We start from the raw sequence: 24225 nt of genomic DNA, 5'->3' as shown, positions 1-24225 counted from the left end.
CCATGTTGACGGTACTCTGTCCTATCACCAACTTTGTATGAGCAGCATATGAAGCAATTGAAACAATGATTCCCATCCGACATTGATCATTTCTGTAGCGACTTGGTCGATTTCGACGGTTTTACGAATCTTTGATACTCTTATTAAAGTTCCTGAAATATTCCTGATGGAGTTGTGAACCCTGTAGTGGGTCATGATTGTAGAGCTATATTAAGAATTCCTTCTATTACACGATGAGACTTTACGAAGGTTCCATCTACTTTTTGAATGCTGATTCGATTCTTGTTTTCGATCTTCCACCATTTTTAGACATTATATCGCATCTCTCGAGCTGTGCTTTATACCAAGTTGGTGGACATATTTTGGCGGCATACGCAGCAATTTATATTTCAATAGATAGTTCCTTTTCTGTTACTTAGCTTTATCTTATCTTATCTGTTACTATATCTTTTTATCGTTTAGTCGTTTCAGTGCCTGAAACTTATTTATCATCTCGGTTTGACATTCCTTTTAATATTTTGGATTGTGATACTGCGTCCATTAAAGTCACAGTCGCACTGTTGGGTGAAGGAGATGGTCAGATCCACAACCAGGTCCTCGCATCGCCCTTACATCGTTGAGGGTCTAACAAAACTGGAGGTTTATCAAAACATAATGAAACAACATAAAGTTTAAGAAAAAAAACGACCAAAATTGATCAGTAAAAGAGATTAATTAATTAGTAAAGTTCATTAGTACAAATTTATAAAAGCAAGTAGGTCTAATGGGAAATATAACGTTCTAAAGGATTTTCATAAACAGCCATTTGTTATATATGTTATAATGCCTTTGATTTTTCCATAAATTGATGGAGATTTGTAGATGCAAGTAAAGGCTTTGAATATTTTTGGTTGACCTTAATGTCCTCTAAGTAACATATCAGCAGAGTATCGACTGCGACCTAAAAAAGAAAACAATCATATTAAATCATCAGCTCAATAATATTCAAATATGGGCGATATATATTAAGTTTATCATGCAATATACCGCCAATGCAATCTGAAACTATCTGAAAATGTAGTTTCCTGATTTACTAGAGGTATCAATTAATTTTTATATATCTTTCAGCAAATTTATTTCAAATAAATAACAGGTCAATTGAAAAGTCTCCGGCCTGACACATAGATGGCGCTACTAGAATTAAATCCACATGTTTTTTAATTAGCCCTAACCCTCAAGACATGCGTGTATAAATTTGACAGCTGCCGGATCATTAGTTTGTGAATTATAACATTTTGAGTGAAGCAACTTCTGTTGTGTGAAAAAGATGAATAATGGATTTCTGAAAAAATACAGTAGTATGCTAAGTTTAGACGTGGTGAAATAAGTACCGAAGACCGTGAACGCAGTCAACGCGACCAAAAGAGGTTGTTACCGATGAAAACATTTAAAAAATCCATAAAATGATTTTGAATGACTGTAAATTCAAATTGAATGAAATAGCAGACACTTTAAAGATATCAACTGAGCGTGTACATCATATCATTCATGAATATTTGGGTATGAGAAAACTCTGTGCAAAGTGGATGCCGCGCGAGCTCACTTTTAACCAAAAACAACGACGAGTTAATGCGTATTAAACCCGAGTTTATGCGTCAATATGTGACAATGGATGAATCATGACTCCATCATTTCACACCGAAGTCCAATCGATAATCATCCGAGTAGACTGCACACGATGAACCCGCTCCAAAGCGTGGGAAAACGCAATAATCGGCTGGCAAGGTTATGGCGTCTTTTTTGGAATGCGCATGGAATAATTTTCATTGACTACCTTGAAAAAGGAAGGACTATCAACAACGACTATTACATAGTGTTATTGGACCCTTTGAAAGACGAAATCGCCGAAAAACGACCTCATTTGAAGAAAAAGAAAGTGCTGCTTCACCAAGACAATGGGCCGTGTGACAAGTCAATGAAAACGATGTCAAAAATCCATGAATTCAGTTTACTTCCTCATCCACCGTATTATCTAGATCTGGCCCCAGCGACTATTTCTTGTTCTCTGATCTTAAAACAATGCTCGCCGAGAAGAAATGTTCGTCGAATGAAGAGGTGATCGCCGAAACTGAGGCCTATTTATATATATTATGAGGCCAAAAATTGTATCGAATAGTTGGAAGGTCGCTATAGTCAGTGTATTGTCACAATCTTGAAGGGAATTATGTTGAATAAAAAATTCTAATTTTGTCAAAAAAATGTGTTTTACTATGGTTTGCCGGGGACTTTTAAATTGATCTGTTATACACAACAGTATGCTTAACACACCTGGAACCCATCTACCAAATTTTTGAATTTTTCCCTTTTGGTACAAATACTTGTGGCAATGTCGATCAGTGATTCGATTGTAGTTTTTAAAAGGGAAATCCCGCAGCGGAATCAAAGAACGCTTAGATGTACGGTGTCTTTCCCCCTCCGATGATACAACAAGCGCAACCTTGAGACCACTTCAGAGCAATGTTTGACGCTGTTTAAGCGCAATTCCAAGAAGTTTCTGCCTCGTTTCGTAACCGTCCCTCCTTGTTTGAGCCCACCTTCGTATGTTTGAGTGACTTCTAGATCGATCCAATCATGCTGTGTACCCAAAAATATCAGTGAGATACCTCACCATCTATCTCAATGGCAGGTTAGATTGGAAAAATTACGTTAGACAAAAAGCAGAAAAGATCAAACTCAAAACCAAAAAACTGTACTGATTAGTCGTAATATATTCTCAAATTGACCTAAAGTGTAACATGGCAAAACAAAATTCTTCGATTAATTACCTATGATTATCGCTACGTAACCAACGATGATCTACTTGTTGAATAATAGCAATAAATTAATTTTATAAATTGAAAAATTGTAATTAATTGAAAAAAATACTAGATCGGCAAATATATTAGAGGCTCGAAAAATACAGCTTAATAGCTCCAAATATGGTAATGTTAATTTTGCGTTGCGGCGAGTTGTCAAAAAACCAAGTACGATACTTGACGGATGCCCGATTCCTCAAGTAGAATCAGCTAAATCCCTTGGAATATATCTCGATGGTAGGTTAAATTGGAAACATCATATTAGATAAAAAGCAGGGCAGATCGGACTCAAATCACTCAACTGTACTGGTTAGTCATCATAGTTATAATAAAGCCCATGGATCTATTTGATGCAAATAAGGTATTGCACTAAAACATCAAACCAACAATTGATCAAACGCTGCCAAAACGAAGTTCTACGATTAATTACCAATGCATATCGCTACGTAACCAACGAAGAACCGCACGAATACCTCGAAATCGAAATGGATACACAATGGAAATACGGTTGCTAAGTCACAGCAACGTGGAAACAATACAAGTACTGGACATCTCGCAGGAAATCAGAAGATTGAAGCGAACTGAACTGCAGGAACTTGTTTAGTGTATAAGTATATTCTTGACTTTAGCTTAAGTAGTTTAATTTTATTTTAATTTGGGAAATAGATACTGATGTATTAATCTCGCGTTCGTCTAGCTTTAGTATTAATGCAAGTACAACAGAATAGTAGTAATAAATTAGTTTGTAAATTAAGATTGTACTAAGCAATATAATGTAAGATTGATTGAAATTAATTGAAAAAAATAATGTCAATTGATACTTCATTATTATAATTTGTTAATTCCAGTATTGATTGTGTTTTGAATCATTGTTGTCATTTTGGAGACCTTCCGATGGGATATTTTAAATATTCCTTACGTTTCCTTGAGAAAAGCTAACGGTTATGTGAAAATTCACTAGGGTAAAAAAATGAAATGATAAGGAAGTGAAGGGAGATCTGAGAAAATGTACAAAGGACGTGGTGGTGAAATTCTTTGACCTAAGCGTAAAAAATGTGATTCTTCATTAGACTAAGTGCATTGAAAGAGATAGTGTCTACATATATAAATTAAGGCGATTAAGTGAGCCAGTGGATTAAAACTAAGGAAGGCGTAAGAAAAATAATTGTAAAACTATAAGAAGATAGCTTACAACCTATGATCATAAATTTATCAAACATTTATATAAACACGTTGATTATTCGTTTAATAAAATAATCCTAATTGAAGTTTTCCTGTTACTTGTTAACTACAAAGTAAAAAAAAAACCTCTCTTACTCATTATTTTTTAGAAAATAGAATCTACATCGATTATATACTTACACGAACGACATTTAATGTAATTGATGAACCTATAAAGGCTATTATTCCGGAAATTGTATAAAATGCATAGGTCATACTTTTATTGTCCTAAAAATACAATTAAAATTACGTGTATGTTACGATTGTTATATTTTAATGAAATTAATGTCTTACTTCCGGTGGCATTATGACTGCAACGGCCGCTGAAAGTGCCATTATAAGAACGATGGTCATAATCTGAATCAGGGCAAAAACATAATTGCCAATAAAGTAAATCGATAAAACATTTTCTAAGTTTTCAATCAAAATGTTAATGGCCTTCCTCCCAGATTCCAAGAACGGATCACCATAAATTCCTATTAAATAATGTTTGATAAATTTAAAACGTTATATCAATATTAGATGATACTTGCCCGTTAAAATGTAAGAATTTCTGATAAATAATCGAACCAGTCTTTCCAGGAATTTCACGCAATCGCAACAACACGCCCTCTTTATCCATTTGTTTAATAACATGAACATTGCTTTTAAAAGCAGCATCGGCATATAAATGAGCGATCCAAGAGCTATGTTACCCAAATGGTATCTAAATGTATTTACTATAGAAACTATTAAAGGATGTCGAAGACGTTTGTTGTTTCTGAAAAAAATATAATATCTTAAAGCGTGTCCTAACATTGGTTTAATTATATTTTTTAAAACTTTTTTACTTTTTTACTTTTTTTAACTTTTTTAAAACGAATACAGAGGAAAGATTAAAGATTAATCACATCATTCAATAACAATTTGAGAAATTCAACATGGAAGAAAGAAAGACGATAGAAACACCAATGGGGCTTATCTCAACATCAGCGAAAACGAAGAAATAATTAATATATGGTGGACATGAAGGAATGAGTGATGCGGACTGTGATGGTGACCGTTTCACTACAAAAAGTGTTCGAAGATTCATAGCATTTATATTGTCAAACCCAGTGGCATGGAATTCCCGCAAAAAAATAACAAAACGACTGAGTTAAAAGTGAACAATTTAAATGCTATTTCTATGATTAAAAAATTTCAGAACGTAAAGAGAAGCAAACATGTTGAAATAAAATATGCCTTTATTAAAACTATGTCTAAAGAAATAGTTAATTGTTCATCGGATAATTGTGCAGACTTGTTCACTAAACCATTAAGTAAACTTAAATAATCAACATTCAGCTTTATTATTACAATTTAAAAGTATTTGCTACTGGTTTATGTATATAATGCTAATTAATTATTAATTTAAATTGAGATACTGTTAACATTGATAAAAGAACCAATTTCTAATATGTAGAAGATGGTCTAGAAGAGGGTCTTTTAGTTTGACTCCAACGGCTGTTCAAAATATATAAAGGGCAACAATGTAAATAAAGTCTCTCTTGTTAATTAAATTAATTCGTAACAGTGATCCCATCCTACTATATTCAAGACATAACTACGTTTACATATACGGTATAATACTCGGTGAATAATAAAAATCTTAGATGTGACTTTTTTGTTGATTTGCTGAAACCAATCAACAACATGAAGGTTTAAACAAACCGTATACTTAGGGCCAACACATGTGTCTAACATTTATTACACTTGCTTAACAATCGATTGGTCATAAAATAATTATAAAATAAATAAATACCTCTTAAAGTACCACTGCGAGACTGTTCCTGAAATTACCATAACGTTTATCCCTGCTAAAAATATACCGACCCATAAAATAGTAAAACCATTAAAAACTCCTGTAAAGTTAACTAATTTCATCGATACCGAATTATAGATCTTGGGATGTGAGTTTGCTAAACGTCCGTAATCCGTCAGTTTTATTGTAACAACAGAAAATGCTGCAATTAAAAGATATAAGAGTAGGAAAACCTAAAAATAAATAAATTACTAAATACCATCTTGTCAAAAATATACCATAATTTATTATAATTTAATTTTGTACAATAGATCTCAAGTCATTTTAATAACTTTTAAAATAATGGAATTCTTACGACAATTTCATTTATTTTATTACCCCTAGCACTATAATAACGGTAGTGTGTTAGTTGTGATAGTTCTTATGATAATTATTATCTACATGACATGTAGAGGTCTGTGTAAAATATCTTATTCTAAATATTGTTCTAAAGTCTATATATGTCTATTAATAAGATCGGATGGTAGTGAACGTTTTAGTCTACGCATTCCACTCATTAGGTTAACAAGTTCAATGGCACTCTTAACTGTGTACTGACACTCGAGGTACTTAGCACATGTTGAATTATAATTATGAGTTCTAAACCAACGGTATAAACCGCAACATTTTTCTTGGAAGCATTGAATGATAGTTGTATTACATTTGATAAAAGTAAAAGTAAAATTCGTCTCTCCACACAGCCAAAAAGCTTCCGGCTTTATTTGAGAAGTATCAGAGTTCAGAGTATTTTCAAACATCTTCCCTGACCAGCACAATAACCAGGCATAACTGAACCATTATGGATTTTTTAGAGCAGAAATTGAGTTGTAGTTTTCAGCCTCCAACATCATTGAAGCAATTAGCAGATGTTTTGATATAAGAGTAAGACAAAAATTCCGTTGCAAACTATTCAGACACTACGAATTCCGCGACAAAAATAATGCTTTAAAAGCAAATGGTGATCATTAATAAGGTGATATCACTGCTGTAGCAACATACGCTGTCAATACGGCGATTTATAATCTCACGAGGATCCAATATCAGTCACAAGGAACCTCCAACTTCATCTCAACAAAATCCATGTGTGATTGAAAACAACGTACGAATCTTACGTAGAAGGACTTGTCCTCTGTTGGAGTTTAACAATCATGAATTCCCGCAAGCAGATAACGTTAAAAATGTAGGAAAGCATAGGGATCGACGCTGAACTTGGAAGAAACGTATATTAGTAAATCGTAAACAACTCGGGTTTAAACTGAACCAGATATATTGGCTTATAAGGCATACATCCAAATTATCTTTGGATAATCAGGTATTGCTGTTTGCAATTCTTTGGCCCATCTCTATGGACGTAGCCATCTTTCAGAATTAAGCCAATAACAACGTCATTCGGGACTATAGCCTTCTGGAAACCAAAACAAGTTGATTCAAAGTGCCAATGTAAAGTACTCCGAAAGAATATCAGTGTATCCGGATCGACTCGCCAAACAATTAACTCTTCTTGATGTCAGTGAAGTGCGTAAACTAAATGTTTATTACCATCCGAGTAATAATTACAATAAAATTATGAATACACCAGTTATAAAGAATACTTACTACAACCGGCAAAGCCATTAAAGTTGGTATGTCGAAAATAAACTTTCCCGCCTCATTTATCAGCATAACTAACAGGGAAATTTTTGATGACCAGAAATACACCAACAAACATAAACATAACGCGACTATTGTTAAAATTATATTTACATATATAATTCGCAAAAATATCCTAAAAGAGAAAAATCAATTAAATTGACATTCTGATCACGATAAAGATTACGTGTAAAGATTTATAAGAGAATCTATTTCAGTCGACAAATATTAAAACTCCAATAGGAGAATTGCTATTAATATTTTTAGTCTAATAATAGGAATAATAATAACATAATAATGGTAAAAGAGAGTAATTAAACGAAAATGGCTTTATTGTTTTTCGAAATATACTCCTTAATGATCAATACACTTTTGCAGACTACGCAACTTGCTCTTTATACGCGAGAATCAAAATACCTTTTTAGTGGTCTTTGCAAATCAGGGCTCTACAGAGGATAACCTATCAGTCCGATCTTTTGCCTATACATACAAAATTATTACAAAAATATTTACAATATATATATTGACATTTTATAAATAATTTAAATATGTAAATAATCTTAATGTAATAATGTAAATATATCAAAATATTAGAGTACTGATATTTTTGATAAAAATTTAAAATCAAAATCCACCAAACCTTTAAAATTGGTACTTAATTACTAAGAATTATATTAAGTTTAGAAAAATATCGGCTAAAAAAAAAGTTCGATATATCGCCCAAAAATATCGATAATTTTTCTGCATTCCTACTTTTGCCCACTTAAATAAGCGCATATTTCAGTCGATATGTGAGAGTTTGCATTGTCATGATGCAGATCGATTCTTCGTTGCCGTTTATTTATATATCACAAAACACTTCTTTATTCAGAATTCACCGTTCTACGTTGCTCTAATGACGCGATTGCTACATGTCCTGGTATTCTGAAGAAACAGAATAATAAATGCTTCATTCATACTAAAATGTGTACCACAACTATGGAAGATGGCTGAAGTAATCATTATTCTTAAATCAGGAAACCTTATGAAACAGCGTCACACCGACCAATATCACTATTGCCAACAATATCGAAATTATGTGAAAAATGTTATTGAAAAGGATAAATCCAATTAAGGGGAAGCATTTTATCCCAAATCATCATGGTTTCAAGGAACAACATTCCACAATTGATCAGTTTCACAGAATCACCAATATCATAGAAAAATCACTAGAAGAACATAGTAATTTATTCGTATTTTGTTTATGTTGCTCAAGCTTTTGATAAAGTTTGGCATGAGGGCTTAAAGCATTAGTCAATATTCAAACATTAAATTTAAGCCAAGTAACGCTGCCAACTCTGACTTAAGACCAAGGAGGTGTGCCACAGAAAAATGTATTGGGACAAGTCCTTTATATTCTCATTCAATGTCATGTCTACATTCAATGAAAATGTTGCTAAACAATGCAATCCTAGCCATTGGAGATAACAATACTTTTCAAAATGATTCTAATCGACTCCTTTGTGCAAAATAAAATTTAGCTTTTGCAATAGGCATTTCCATAATATTATTAACATTTTCGATAATTGACCTTTTAGTGTATAATGCATCTTTGTAATGCCATCCAGTGTAAACTGATAGGACTCTCACAGCGCAAATACTATTTATTAAAGCCATCTATTGGAAAAATAACGAATTTCTTTTTACTAGACCGAATATAATAGGCAATCGTGTATGCTCAGACCAAAATATTTCTTTAATAATCTCATATAATTTGACAACATTATGATTAATTTATCTATATGTAATACTTGCCATGAAACAACTACCCCGGCCAGAACTGTGGCAAGAGACATAAAAATTAAAGACCACACCAGACATCCCGCTGCGTACCGTAGAAGCATCAGAAGTAACATTGAAATAACTAAAATAACATTTATTTTACGGATAAAGGTTAAATTTGTGGCGGTCAAACTATAATTATCGTGAAAAGAAAGATCTACAGGAACTGTATAAAAACTTTCCACAACTATTTTTTCTAGTGGACTAGAAGGACTATCTGCTAAGAGCAAGACATTGTTCAGGCCTTTCTAAGCAATGAATGATCAAGATTTCTCGCAAACTGTTAGAAACAACATTTATTATCAAGAAAGGCATGAATTAATTCTCAACACTTAAACCTATTTCGGCTGGAGTTCCACAAGGTAGGGTCTCGGGACCATTTCTATATCTCCTTTATACTGCTGATATCTCAACAACAAAAGATACAGTACTTGGAACATTTGCTGACGACACAGTTATAATGGCAAAAGATGTCTCTGTCTAAAGTTATAGGACAAGTACAAGTAGCGGTCAACAAGATCTATAAATTGGCTAGAGACTAGAAAATACAGCTTAATAGCTCCATATCTGTCCATGTTAATTTTGCGTTTGACAAAAACTTAATTATATCACTTGACGGATGTCCGCATCCTCAAGCAGAATCAGCTAAATACCTCGGAATATATCTCGATGGTAGGTTAAACTGGAAACATCATGTGAGACAAAAAGCAGAGCAAATTAGACTCAAAGTCAAGCAACTGAATTGGTTAGTCGGAAGATACTCTCAACTTGATCTAAAATCAAAGAGATTGGTTTATCAGTACATCCTAAAGCCTATTTGAACCTATGGGGTTGCACTAAAACATTAAACCAACTAGTAATCCAACGCAACCAAAACAAAATTCTACTCTTAATTACCAATGCTTATCGCTACGTAACCAACGAAGAACTGCACTATGATCTCGGAGTCAAATGGATAGACGAAGTGATCAAATATTTCGCCTTAAAACATGAAATAAAGTTGCTAAGGCACAGCAAGGTAGAAGCGATACAGCTACTGGACAACACGCAACAAATCAGAAGATTGAAGCGAACCAAACCGCAGGAACTAATTTAGTGTATAAGTTTATTTATTTTTTTTTTAAATTTATGTAATGTTAATACAATAGAACAATAGCAATAAATTGATTTGTAAATTATGATTGTATTAAGCAATCGAATGTAAGAGGTAATTAATAAACAAAAAGGCATGAATTCGTGTCAACTTGGAACTTGGAAAAATGTTGTATTTGAAAAGTGTTTTTGATATTAGCACTTGCCAAGAAAGTAGAACTATAAATGCGTATATATAGTGCAATATGCAGAAGATAATAAATAAGCAGACACATAAATATTAAGAAACCTCTGAATTAGTGATCAAAGTAACAGCAGAGGGAGAGTTGTTCGCTTACTTCAACATATTTAAAAAGAAATTGTGGAAATTTGCTACAAACTTTTTGTTCTAAATAATTATAGCTAACCGGGAAACTGAAGATATTGGAAAAATGTTGTACTTGAAAGGTCTTTTTTGATATTAGCACTTGCCAAGAAAGTAGACATATAAATGCGTATATATAGTGCAATATGCAGAAGATAATAAATAAGCAGACACATAAATATTAAGAAACCTCTGAATTAGTGATCAAAGTAACAGCAGAGGGAGAGTTGTTTGCTTACTTCAACATATTTAAAAAGAAATTGTGGAAATTTGCTACAAACTTTCTGTTCTAAATAATTATAGCTAACCGGAAAACTGAAGATATTGGAAAAATGTTGTATTTGAAAAGTGTTTTTTGATATTAGCACTTGCCAAGAAAGTAGAACTATAAATGCGTATATATAGTGCAATATGCAGAAGATAATAAATAAGCAGACACATAAATATTAAGAAACCTCTGAATTAGTGATCAAAGTAACAGCAGAGGGAGAGTTGTTCGCTTACTTCAACATATTTAAAAAGAAATTGTGGAAATTTGCTACAAACTTTTTGTTCTAAATAATTATAGCTAACCGGGAAACTGAAGATAGTGGAAAAATGTTGTACTTGAAAGGTCTTTTTTGATATTAGCACTTGCCAAGAAAGTAGACATATAAATGCGTATATATAGTGCAATATGCAGAAGATAATAAATAAGCAGACACATAAATATTAAGAAACCTCTGAATTAGTGATCAAAGTAACAGCAGAGGGAGAGTTGTTTGCTTACTTCAACATATTTAAAAAGAAATTGTGGAAATTTGCTACAAACTTTCTGTTCTAAATAATTATAGCTAACCGGAAAACTGAAGATATTGGAAAAATGTTGTATTTGAAAAGTGTTTTTTGATATTAGCACTTGCCAAGAAAGTAGAACTATAAATGCGTATATATAGTGCAATATGCAGAAGATAATAAATAAGCAGACACATAAATATTAAGAAACCTCTGAATTAGTGATCAAAGTAACAGCAGAGGGAGAGTTGTTCGCTTACTTCAACATATTTAAAAAGAAATTGTGGAAATTTGCTACAAACTTTTTGTTCTAAATAATTATAGCTAACCGGGAAACTGAAGATAGTGGAAAAATGTTGTACTTGAAAGGTCTTTTTTGATATTAGCACTTGCCAAGAAAGTAGACATATAAATGCGTATATATAGTGCAATATGCAGAAGATAATAAATAAGCAGACACATAAATATTAAGAAACCTCTGAATTAGTGATCAAAGTAACAGCAGAGGGAGAGTTGTTTGCTTACTTCAACATATTTAAAAAGAAATTGTGGAAATTTGCTACAAACTTTCTGTTCTAAATAAATATAGCTAACCGGAAAACTGAAGATATTGGAAAAATGTTGTATTTGAAAAGTGTTTTTGATATTAGCACTTGCCAAGAAAGTAGAACTATAAATGCGTATATATAGTGCAATATGCAGAAGATAATAAATAAGCGGACACATAAATATTAAGAAACCTCTGAATTAGTGATCAAAGTAACAGCAGAGTGAGAGTTGTTCGCTTACTTCAACATATTTAAAAAGAAATTGTGGAAATTTGCTACAAACTTTTTGTTCTAAATAATTATAGCTAACCGGAAAACTGAAGATATTGGAAAAATATTGTATTTGAAAAGTGTTTTTTAATATTAGCACTTGCCAAAAAAGTAGACGTATAAATGCGTATATATAGTGCAATATGCAGAAGATAATAAATAAGCAGACACATAAATATTAAGAAACCTCTGAATTAGTGATCAAAGTAACAGCAGAGGGAGAGTTGTTCGCTTACTTCAACATATTTAAAAAGAAATTGTGGAAATTTGCTACAAACTTTTTGTTCTAAATAATTATAGCTAACCGGGAAACTGAAGATATTGGAAAAATGTTGTACCTGAAAGGTCTTTTTTGATATTAGTACTTGCCAAGAAAGTAGACATATAAATACAGATATAGTGCAATATGCAGAAGATAATAAATAAGCGGACACATAAATATTGAGAAATCTCTGAATTAGTGATCAAAGTGACAGCAGAGGGAGAGTTGTTCGCTTACTTCAACATATTTAAAAAGAAATTTTGGAAATTTGCTACAAACTTTCTGTTCTGAATAATTATAGCTAACCATATTATGGTGAAAACTCACGTATAGTTATTGAAGCGCAAAAAAAAATTTTCCATATGATGCTATCAGAATCTGACTGATCTGTTATTTTTTCTGTACTTCTCTCTACGTGTATTCCTGCAATACAATCTTTTTCATTCCAAAACATGCAGTATGCAACACATTCTGTGGTATTCCCGTCAGTCTGTACATACCTATAAAAAAATAAAAAGAGTTAAAATGTAGTCCAAAACAAAATATGTACAGTTTGCATGCTCTATAAATAAACACTAAAGATAGCATATATTAAAACTTGTATTCAAACAAATATTTCTTATAATAATTATTATTTACATGATATGTGGAAGATGATTTTCAATGACCTTCTCTGTAAAATATCTTATTCTAAATATTGCTCTAAACTCAGTCCATTAATCATATTCGATGGTAAAAAACGTTTTAGTTTAGTGTACGCCCTCCACTGTTATCACTCATATTTGAGCAATTGACTAATAAATTTCACTAAACACTCTTTCGAAGTTATCGTTATGAGTTTTAGAGGGTTGTCACGCTACATCATTTGATTAAAAACATAATATGGCTATGTTAGATTGGCGAGATGTACCCCTAGTATTATTATAGGGACTATTTTATTCCTCCAGACCTTTTCATCGGCAGCAGATTTCATCAAATCAAACAACTTATAGTTATAAATATTGAAAATGCAACTTCAAGTGTTCCATGATTAACGTCTGTATAGACTGAATAACTCAGCTATGTTAAAGAGGAAACTGTTATTCTATGTAAAGAAATAACAAAACCATTCGAATTTCACAATTGTTTGCCAATAACACCAATATATATGGCTGAACAAGATTCTTGCGAAACATCTAGTAAATACAAAAAAGACCAAGAAGGGTTTAGCAACTGCTACCACTTCTTCTTCCAGAGACTTCACTCCTGATAAACCAACAATGTAATTACAAAAACTGTGGTACAACAGCAATGACCACAATCAATGGAAAAACATTATTTAAACGCCTTCACATTTTTCTTACACAAATTTGGCGACAATCGGCATGACAAACACAATAATTGAAAAATTGGACATACAATATATTCATGTATTCCAGTAGTGTATTGATACCCATATTATACCTCCTACTTCCCATATTAGCCACGTATAAAACGACTAAAATTAGAAACGCCTAACTTCATCCAAATAAAATCGAAATGTAATTGAAAATATGGCGAATTAAAGAGAATAAGACCAAAAAAGACAAAATTTATTTCGATTGACGCTTAATTTGAAAAAAATATATTTACAAGAAAAAACCTTTATATTAAAATATCGTATTAAAATATACTATTAAAAATATCGTTTATTTATTTTAAAAGAACTCAATTCACTCTACTAAAAATCTCACCAATATAATATGACATCGGTATACAGTTGTAAACATTAAAGTTAAAGGATCATGAATTCTGCACTGTATTAGTAGTTTGTGCTCCTGTAGAAACACAGATATACGATCAAACGACAAAAAAAATTTTATATAAACATCACAGTCTTGTTGAAAAAAACATTGATATATCTATAAAATCGATAACTACAAAAAATTATACTTTTTCAACAAAACGATGCTTTGTCCAGGTTAAAGACTTTTGCCTTTAGAGTAACTTAAATCTAGGTATATATCTAGGAGGAACCATTGGCCCTATCTTAGTATTTAGTATAATAATGTTTATATATTAACATTACTGTTTTTCTATTAAATGCACTTAACCACACTACTCTACACAAGATCCACTGGTTTGATTCTTTTGAGTCTGTGCCCTCTTCTGGTATTATCCAAGAGTTATATTACTTCGATATTGACATGAGAATGAAGTTTGTCCTCATATTTCCTTGAAATTATCTTGATTTCATGAGTGACAGTCTGTATCTGAAGGTCTCGGTGTAAGTAATCAGTCATATTGTATCTCGCTGCACTTCTCACGTCTCAAGACTTTGTCCTGGAAAACTTGCATTGTATTTATATTAATTTTCGCCCCCACAATTGAATTCTGTATGTCCATATAGGTTTCACTACTTGCTTATATAATACCAATTTACTATGTGCTGATAATTGTTATTTTGTTCCAATTAACCAACATGTTTTCCTATGTTTTAGCTCAGGTTCCATCGTTTTCTTTTTTAGCTAAAATGAACACTCCAGCGAAGTTTTCCATGAAGAGTGATTCTCAGATACTTAGCGTTATTGCTATATGAAACGATAGTATTATTTATTATTTGTGCTTGTATGGCCTGATTATACATGAGCTGCACATACACGTATTTAACATATCTTGGTTAATTTTTATTTTCTAAGTTGGGGTCCTATTGTTTATATTATTAATAATTTCGTTGTAATTTTCTTGTGACTTCTTCGCTATTATCTACAAAAGAATTGTAATGCTATCAGCAAATGTAGCCATTGGGATATTTTCCATGGTAGTTAAGCAGTAGTTGAAGAATTGACCCCAATACACTTCCTTATGTTACATCTGTTCATTGCCTTGATTCAAATAATTCTCCTTCTTTTGGTTGTATCTTGAAGAGCAATAATAGGGCTAAGTAACCCTAGATTTGCTTGACTTAACTGTCACTGCTGTTATCTGATTTTCTGCTAAACTGATTCTTGATAGTGGCATATTTTCTTTTTTATTAGTATAGTATCTCCTCCTGTTGTGTGTGTTAGCAGAATGAATCGTGTGATAAAAATTATATCACCTAAATTTTATAAAGAATTCCTATGTGAAGTGGGTTTTAGATATTAGGCAAGTTCTGTTCAAACCACCTCGGAGTGCAGACGTACCTTTCAGAATGCTCTGTTGTAAAAAAAATATCGAATTACTATTGGTGTCTTAAAAGTGTCGGTCAAAAAAGTGAAAACCTAGTCTGAACCATTGTAGGGTGAGAACATGAACACGTGAACTACTGGACGTGAAATTTAAAATTTATTTTTTCTAGGAATTTTCTTTCTTATTTTCGGAACGGTAAAAAGAGCGAGTAAAATATGACGCGCGTAAAAAAATTAAACATTTAATAACTATTAAGTGATCTGTACGGTTAATTTCAATATATAATGGCTAATCCATAACACCTTTCTGTCGATTTATCAATTGAATCACCCGCTATTCGAAATAATGACCAATTGCCAACAACTGAAACTACCCAAATGCACGAATCTGAAAACAGACGAAAATCAGTGACTCTTGGCTTCAAAAACCCATCCAAACATACTAGTAGTTTCAGTGGCCTGAGAGAAGAGACAGAAGAAAACCAGAACAATAAATAAAACCAACCAAAAGCAGTTCCCAGACCACCCCCAATAACAATATATGAGGTAGGTGTTGTTAAACATCTGCATAACTTGTTCAAGACAATATGTAATAATTACACAATAAAAACAATCGGATCTGAAACAATTGTAATAAAAATTTATAAATTAAAATTTTTATTAGAAATTTTAAAAGCACGAAAAAACTTTTAAATTCGTTATAAAAGGACTACATCACGCCACAGATTCAAAAACAATTAAAACAGCCCTAGCTGAACAAGGCCACGAAGTTGTAAATATACATAACATAAAACGTCGTGCAATAAAGGAGCCACTGCCAATGTTTTATATTGATTTGAAGCCAAAAGAAAATAATAAACATGTTAAATAAAAATGTGTAAACTGTGACGGTGACCATCCTGCAAATTATATGGGTTGCCTAGTCCATAAAGCGTTTCAACAAAAATTTTATCCAGCACTGAGAGAAAAAAGAAACTTACAGCCACCAAAGCAGCCCATACCATTTAGCTCGCCTAAAGCACCAATACAACATACTCATATATCATACGCACACACAGTAGCCAACGGTCAGAGCCAACCTAACACGCAGACAACGCCAATCACCACTGAACTATTTTACATATTTCATTTTACATGAATATATTTTACTTGATTCAATATTTTTTTATAATAAATATGAGAAATAATCTTACGGTTTATCAGTCATATTCTTTCCAGAACAAGAGCTGCCTGTTTTTGAATTTGTTTGTCCGCATATGTTACCACAGCTATCTTTCATAAACTTGCTCCCTCTTATATTGATCAGGCAGTATATCAAGGGAGGTAACTAAAAAAAAAGAATTTAAACGAAATGTGTAAAACTAACGTCTTACCTGATAGTACCAGGATTGCTACAGCTCCACCTAGTAAAAACAGCCATATTATGTTAGTAATTCTTCGTTTATGAGTAGGTACTGGTATATTAGGAACTATTGACTAAAAAATAGAAATGTAATTATATAACTTATAAACGTCTGGGCCGATTTCAAAAAGTCCAGGGCAGATTTATATAGCGACAAAATATAGAATAATAGGAAGCAAAATAGTAAAAATAAAAATTTGTTTCCCATTCAACTATCGCTCTCAGTATCATCGATAATTGTACTGTCATACAGGATCAATATTTTTGTTTGGAAAAATGTAATAAAACAGGAACTTAAATGGGCACGCTAATGGTTATATGTTTTGCGCGTCCGAATCACTGGAAGGTGACAAGGTTTACCGATTTATTTTCTTTCTTTCCATTTCAAATTTTGCGGCATCTTTATGGTGAATAATTTTTTTTTATATTTGTAACATTTAAAGTAAATAATATATATTGAAGATTGAAATAAAATTAAATATTTTCCAAAAAGTTATGCTCTATCGTAGGAAAGATTTTTTAAAGTAAATAATAGTAAACTTCAGGAAACCTCGTATGTTCTCCTATATGAAGTTTTCGAACAGGAAGGTTTATTCTTTACATTTCAAACAGACCACATAATTTGCCAAGATTGCTTAACCATAATTCCTAATAAGGCTTAACCATAACCGCAATTCCTAATAGTAATTTTAATAGTAACTCAATTCAAATACATAATATGTGTCTATTCATAGGTCATTTCCCTACTACCTATTTCATTACTACAAGTTAAATATTAGTCACTAGTTGCCTTCAATCAGCCCATTTTAGAATTTTCGAAAAGAAGTAGAAGTACAAATACCTTTTTTTTTCAAAGAAAGTAAATTTACAAGTTTGAAAAATTAAAATTATAACACATGTTTCTCCGCAGATGCCTTTGAAACAGACAAATCTGTGCCTTCAATTTAATGGTGATAAAAACTATGCAGTATGACATCAAACATACTAAGTAAGAAATATTATATATATTTTTCTAATTCTGTTATTGCGTTATTTTATCTAAATGTTATTTGACTGTATTACATTTAATTACCTATAACAATTAAATTAACAAATATAAAAAACTAGTATTTAATTGAAATGCTTTATTAAAATTTTATTGTTAAATTTACCCCTTTATATTGTGTGTTTCATAATTTATTTGGTAACTGAAATTGTTGAATACTTATTCAAACTTCTGGCCGGTTTTATAAAACCGAGATTAGAATATATAATGTATTAAACAGTCAAGATAATTTCTCCAACTTACAGCAAGTAATAATAATTGACAGTTTTATACTACTACAACTAATAATAATAATGATATATATGTTAAATATGATATAAATATGTGCTAATGGTAATTTCGAATCGTATTCTAGTTGTATACTTATCAAACTTCCGACCGGTTTTATAAAACCGAGATTAGAATATATAATGTATTAAACAGTCAAGATAATTTCTCCAACTTACAGCAAGTAATAATAATTGACAGTTTTATACTACTACAACTAATAATAATAATGATATATATGTTAAATATGATATAAATATGTGCTAATGGTAATTTCGAATCGTATTCTAGTTGTAGCCCAGTAAACATTTACTAAGAATAGAACTGAAATATGTAGTGACCGTTTATGGTAAAGTGTACTTTATAAACGTATTTCGCATTTGTTATTATTTAGTCACAAATGTAGTTTGCGGGAACTAATGCCGTAGACACAGTTCTCCTGTAATCCAGGAACTAGCACCATTCCACTACGACCAGGAATTAGATTATGGTGTCAACAAATCAGTTATAATTGGGGAAATGAGAATTGTTCCTCGATATTGTAAGGTGTTAAAGTACAGCGGTGAATCTACCATTATGTTATGCCGTCTTCATCTTCATCATCATGTATCACTTGCTAGTGGCGCAGATCATTAAATCGCAGATTCTTATAAATTTATTTTATGGCAGTCCTTATGGGAAAATTGATAGACGTTGTGATCACAATTTGATAGTGAAAAGAACTGTTGTCCAAGAAACATTCCTTCATCAGAAGGACAACAATTTAGTCAAAATGTTCAAGTAGTATTGGATCGGATACCATCTGCAACTATAATATTGTCATCAGACTAGACAAATCTCTTGTTGATGAGCACGCGAATAGGTTTAGTTAACCGACAATAGACGAAGTTGCTAATGTTATTTTCGGAGAATTTGCAAGATAAATGTAGGTTATACGAAATACACCGGGCCATCTTGTAACAAATAATGTTGAATCATTGTTATAACACTAAAAGTACTTCGTTATTGTATCTCCACCAAATGCTACAACTAAATATGAAGAAGCTTCTCGACCAATATCCTTCACGTGTTACTGGCTCATTAAAGTAAAACTTGTGGAGTATATATATTGTTTAAAAGAGCTGGAGAAGAGCGAAAATGCGACACGGTATCGTAATGTCGCTAGAAATATTGGAAAAAGTTGTAGAAAATGATGGAAAATTGCACAATTTTTCCCAATAAACTTTCTTAAAGTAAAAAAAATGATCAGAATACGTGCAAGCATTTCATTGCAACAAATTCAAAATAGCAATTGACATAGCAAGAACAATGTTATTTAAAGCCGTTAAAGTCGAAATTTTATTACGTTTAAAAAATTATATTTAGGTATAAGAGATTAATTTTCGGAAATATTTGAAGTACTTTCTTGTACTTTCCCGTTGAGATAATATGATTCACTTATTGGAATTGGAATTAATAAGTGATTGATCGTTGTAGGAAAATATATTACCTGTGTAAGCCGTAACATCACTAATATTAGGACGGGTTTAGTTAGTTTAGTTATCTAGGTTTTTTATCTGCGATAAAAATAGCAGTTGGAAGCAGTTACTCAAACACGATCACTGAAAAGAAAAAAATTAGAAATTAACAAACACATTCCTAATGATTTCTTCTCATTTTCTTATTTAATTTATTATTTGGGTACTGTTACCCCCTCAAGCTATATATTAGTTCCTCATAGAAGTTTACATTTTATGCAAAATTAACTTTTTGTTTTTCCTTTTTTAAACTCTATATATAACGCTCATCATGTCACAATTGTATTTAAGTAACATATTAAAGAACTTGGTTCGACTTTTCAACAATTAATAATGAACGCAACTTTTACGTCTTACTGATTTTTGTTGCAGTCGTGAACCAATTACCTTTTGTCTGCTTCTAATTGTTCGCAATTACCACAAGAACTTATGTAGTGTATAAGTGTTAAATGAATTATTGAGTTGTTAAGGAGAGAAAACAATGTTATAAATGAAATGCAATTGCATTTTCTCTGTTCTTTATGTAAATGAATACGCGATATTGTTTGTATTTACATGATGTTAAATCGATACGTCATGGTGAAAAGAATTATGAATTAGATGAAAATAGTTTACTAAATCTTTTATCTGCTTTAGGATAGTACTGATTCCGTCATCATATCTAACTGATAAATATACACGTGACATATAAGAATTCTACTGTTCTTGATTCTTGATTTCCATTCTTGATACCTTTTCTTTCTTCTTAATTATGTTTAAATATTGACTCTTTTGACTGTTTTTTAATTCATATTCTTTGACTTATTCTACTAATGTTCCTTGATTAATTCTGGTCATGATTCTGTAACTCTTTCGTTTGTTTTACAAATTCTGGTTCTGATAATTATTTAGTAAATTCTTAGTTACAAAATATTTAATCAATTCTGCTGTTCTTCTTAGTTGCAAAAACTTTAGTTGATTCTGATTCTCGTTGTCGATGCACCATTTTTTTATTGCTGAAGCTCCTCCCTCGGGTTTTTGGTAGTGGTTGAAGATGCTGGTTGAAGAAACCATTTTCTGTATCCTGATTTGTTCTGTATCCTAATGCCGTTAGAAGACGTTACGGACCCTTAAAGAATTATCGAAAAACCCACGGTCTCGGGCCTTTTTGAAGTTTATGTTTATAGCCACCACAAGTGGCCTCCACCAGGTGTAGCGTCTAACACGCTTCGTCTAGCCCCGTTACCTAAACCGCCATTATCCGGAATACTCGACAACGGGTCATCCGTTGAGACATCCTTTTTCCTAGACGCATCTTTTCGCCTACCTTCACCAAACATTCGATGCGATACGATATTTTATATTGTCACAAGTCATAATTCTTTTCCCATGTCACAAATATTACTAGAACCAGTTAAATGGTCTAATAAATTTGACCACTATAAACTATACAAAAGAAAAAACGTTACACTGTCCGTGAACTTAAAATTAAACAATTGTCTTAAATATAAATAAATGTCTTACTCTTGTCTAAATTAATTTGTAATTTAAGATTGTACTAAGCATATCTAATGTAAGATGTAATTAAAAAATGTGGTATATAAATTAAATTATTATGATCTTTTAAACGAAAGGAAAAAACATTTTGAATCTAAAATAAAATGAATTCGTCACTTACCGCCCTAACCATGAATGAAAAACAAACCAATCTAAGCGCACAAGCTACCTGTAACAACGCGCAATCCTTGTAATAAACGGAACGATTCTGATAAGTTTCGAACTTTTGAAATTTTGCATTGTTGCCATTCTGATACGAGGTAATCTAAGGTACCATGAATTCCGTTTTTTAATATAAATATCGAATACTTTTCCTGTATTTTTGTCTTAAGTCATAGTAGAGGTTCTAAGGTCAATAAGAATCCGGTCGTCAATTGACATATAATATTTCAGGTGCAAATAATCAAAATGACAAAATTGGCAACAGGTTTAAACCCGGGCCGCCCAAAATCCTCAGCAAACAATAACATTGCTACCCATCGTCATTCCGTATACGCCTATTTATTCATTCAAAAATTACCTTTCATTCGAAAAATATACTATAAATATAATATATAAATAATAAATAAATTCCCCTCTAATATAAACAATATTTTTGAATTCTATTAGGATCGGACCAACAGAACTTGGTTAAAGCTTTATACATGGGAGATCGCATTTTGAATCTGTATATTTTGTGTTTCATAATTTATTTTGTAGCTGAAATTGTTGAATACTTATCAAACTTCCGGCCGGTTTTATAAAACCGAGATTAGAATATATAATGTATTAAACAGTCAAGATAATTTCTCCAACTTACAGCAAGTAATAATAATTGACAGTTTTATACTACTACAACTAAAAATAATAATAATATATATGTTAAATATGATATAAATATGTGCTAATGGTAATTTCGAATCGTATTGTAGTTGTAGCCCAGTAAACATTTACTAAGAATAGAACTGAAATATGTAGTGACCGTTTATGGCAAAGTATACTTTATAAACGTATTTCGCATTTGTTATTATTTAGTCACAAATGTAGTTTGCGAAAAATATACACAGTGAGTAACAGAATAAACGAGAATAAGGAGAATAACATTGGTAACAGAATAACAATAGTTTAACAGCTTAGCCCTTTTTAAAGTATTTTGCCGCTAATATTTTGTAGGTTTTTATACAATTTCTATTTTAAAGGCTAAATTTTACATAATGTTACCTACGATACTCCATATTTTTGCTAAATATTTCACTCTAACGCCTGGTGCAACTTCGTGTATGATTTCCGCTTTTTCACTCAAATTTAAACGCTTTTTTTATGGGATGCGTATGACACACATAAAAGTGCTGAAGGTGTATAATATAACAGCTTAAATTCAAATATAAAATGTACTTAAAGTTGCGCGAAGGGAAATATCGGTGCATATCGAAATTTATCGAAAAAAAAAGGGGCCAGCAAAAATTGCCCATTTTGTTGTCACCTGTTTCTGGTTTTTCTTTTAGAAACTCTCATATCTCTGTTGGATCAATTACTTACTTTGGTAAGTTTGTATGCTTCTCTTTGGATAATCCTCGTGAAGGTTTCAACTTATTCTAATTTCTCAGTCGTTCTGAGACCGATATTTACGTTAACCTTCAACTGGAGATCAATTCGAGCTCTTTTTGTTATAAGTTAACTTAAGGCAAACACTGTAAATTCTCCTCTATTTCAATAAAGTTGGGGGATACTTTACTTGTTATAAAAAATCATTAAATTAGGGTTCTATCTTTCACTAGGTGAGCTTACCTTTCTTGGATTACTTGATTTGTTCGCTTTTATCTTTAGTAGTAAATAGAACCCTAGTTTTTATGTTTAGGATTGAAACATCTTCCATTAATAAATTTTTCGCCCAAATATTTGCTTTAATATAAAGATAAACTTATTGAACTTTTAACTAATAAAATAACAAATAAATTCCTTCTTGTAATAGTTGGATGGATATAAAGCACTAGGATAAGGTGTTCCTGCTAAACAGAAAGGTTATCTTTGCAAAATATATTACAAGACAATAATTTATTCATGTTTCAACAAATCTTGAACATAAACTCACAAACTTTAAATGAAATAATACATTATTTTAAATGTTATACAACGGCTTTTGAACATTGAAGATATTTCGCTCAAAATGTATAAAACATGCATCAACTTATAATTGATAAACCAACTTATAAAAAGAACCGTCTCATGACAGACTTGATAAACTACAGAAAATGTTACCGAAACAACACACAAAATATTACAGAAATATACAGAAGAACTAGAATATTTAGAGTCAAACAAAAGGAAACCTACTCTATAATAAAAGAAGCGGTACGACAATGAAGTGTATCAGGGCCAATTCTTTAATTACCCTATACGTGTATATACCACAAATGGAAACATTGCGAGGGCTACATTTGCTGGTGATACTCCGATTTTTGTTGTCAGAGACAATAGTGAATAAACCACACGAAAATTACAACAGGCAAGTGACAATATAGACAATTGGACCCAAACCTGGAAAATAAAAGTAAAATCTGCAGTTCACATATAATCAGACCGCACAAGCATCAATAATAATAAATAACATTATCATTTAATGTAGCAACAACGCTAAATGTCTCCAAATAAATATTGATGCAAAGCGTTACTAGAACCTTTAAAAAGTAAAGGTAAACTAAATCCATATCTTTTTA

At 31.6% G+C, this 24225-nt stretch overlaps 1 protein-coding gene across 2 annotated transcripts; it reads right to left on the bottom strand.

Annotated features, from left to right (window-relative positions):
• Positions 1-693: 693 nt before the first annotated feature.
• LOC143199034 (choline transporter-like protein 2) lies at positions 694-21742 on the bottom strand. 2 transcript variants are annotated; one of them, XM_076408755.1, is made up of 12 exons: positions 21651-21742; positions 19966-20077; positions 17146-17238; positions 16956-17089; positions 12962-13134; positions 9298-9406; positions 7471-7639; positions 5836-6068; positions 4589-4815; positions 4350-4531; positions 4197-4283; positions 694-940 (listed from the first exon to the last, which is right to left on the bottom strand). In XM_076408755.1, the coding sequence occupies exons 2-12, from the start codon at positions 19981-19983 to the stop codon at positions 818-820; spliced, it is 1548 nt and encodes a 515-aa protein (XP_076264870.1). In that variant the 5' UTR covers positions 19984-20077; positions 21651-21742; the 3' UTR covers positions 694-817. The 2 variants fall into 2 exon arrangements, with proteins under 2 accessions (XP_076264870.1, XP_076264871.1); XM_076408756.1 differs by lacking the exons at positions 16956-17089; positions 17146-17238 and having other exon boundaries at positions 21651-21705.
• Between the last annotated feature and the right edge of the window lie 2483 nt (positions 21743-24225).

Source organism: Rhynchophorus ferrugineus, unplaced genomic scaffold (assembly GCF_030347505.1).
Source record: "Rhynchophorus ferrugineus isolate W39M unplaced genomic scaffold, kcgeb_rfMv2 rfM6, whole genome shotgun sequence".
NCBI lineage: Eukaryota > Metazoa > Arthropoda > Insecta > Coleoptera > Curculionidae > Rhynchophorus > Rhynchophorus ferrugineus.
This window is presented reverse-complemented; position numbering and strand designations above follow the sequence as displayed.

Bases quoted from the DNA above. Each gene is read 5' to 3' on its own strand.
- LOC143199034 (XM_076408755.1), bottom strand. The intron at 6,069-7,470 runs GTAAGTATTCTT...ATTTATTTTTAG, and splicing joins TAATGGCTTTGCCGGTTGTA to GTTTTCCTACTCTTATATCT. The intron at 4,284-4,349 runs GTAAGACATTAA...TTGTATTTTTAG, and splicing joins CAGTCATAATGCCACCGGAA to GACAATAAAAGTATGACCTA.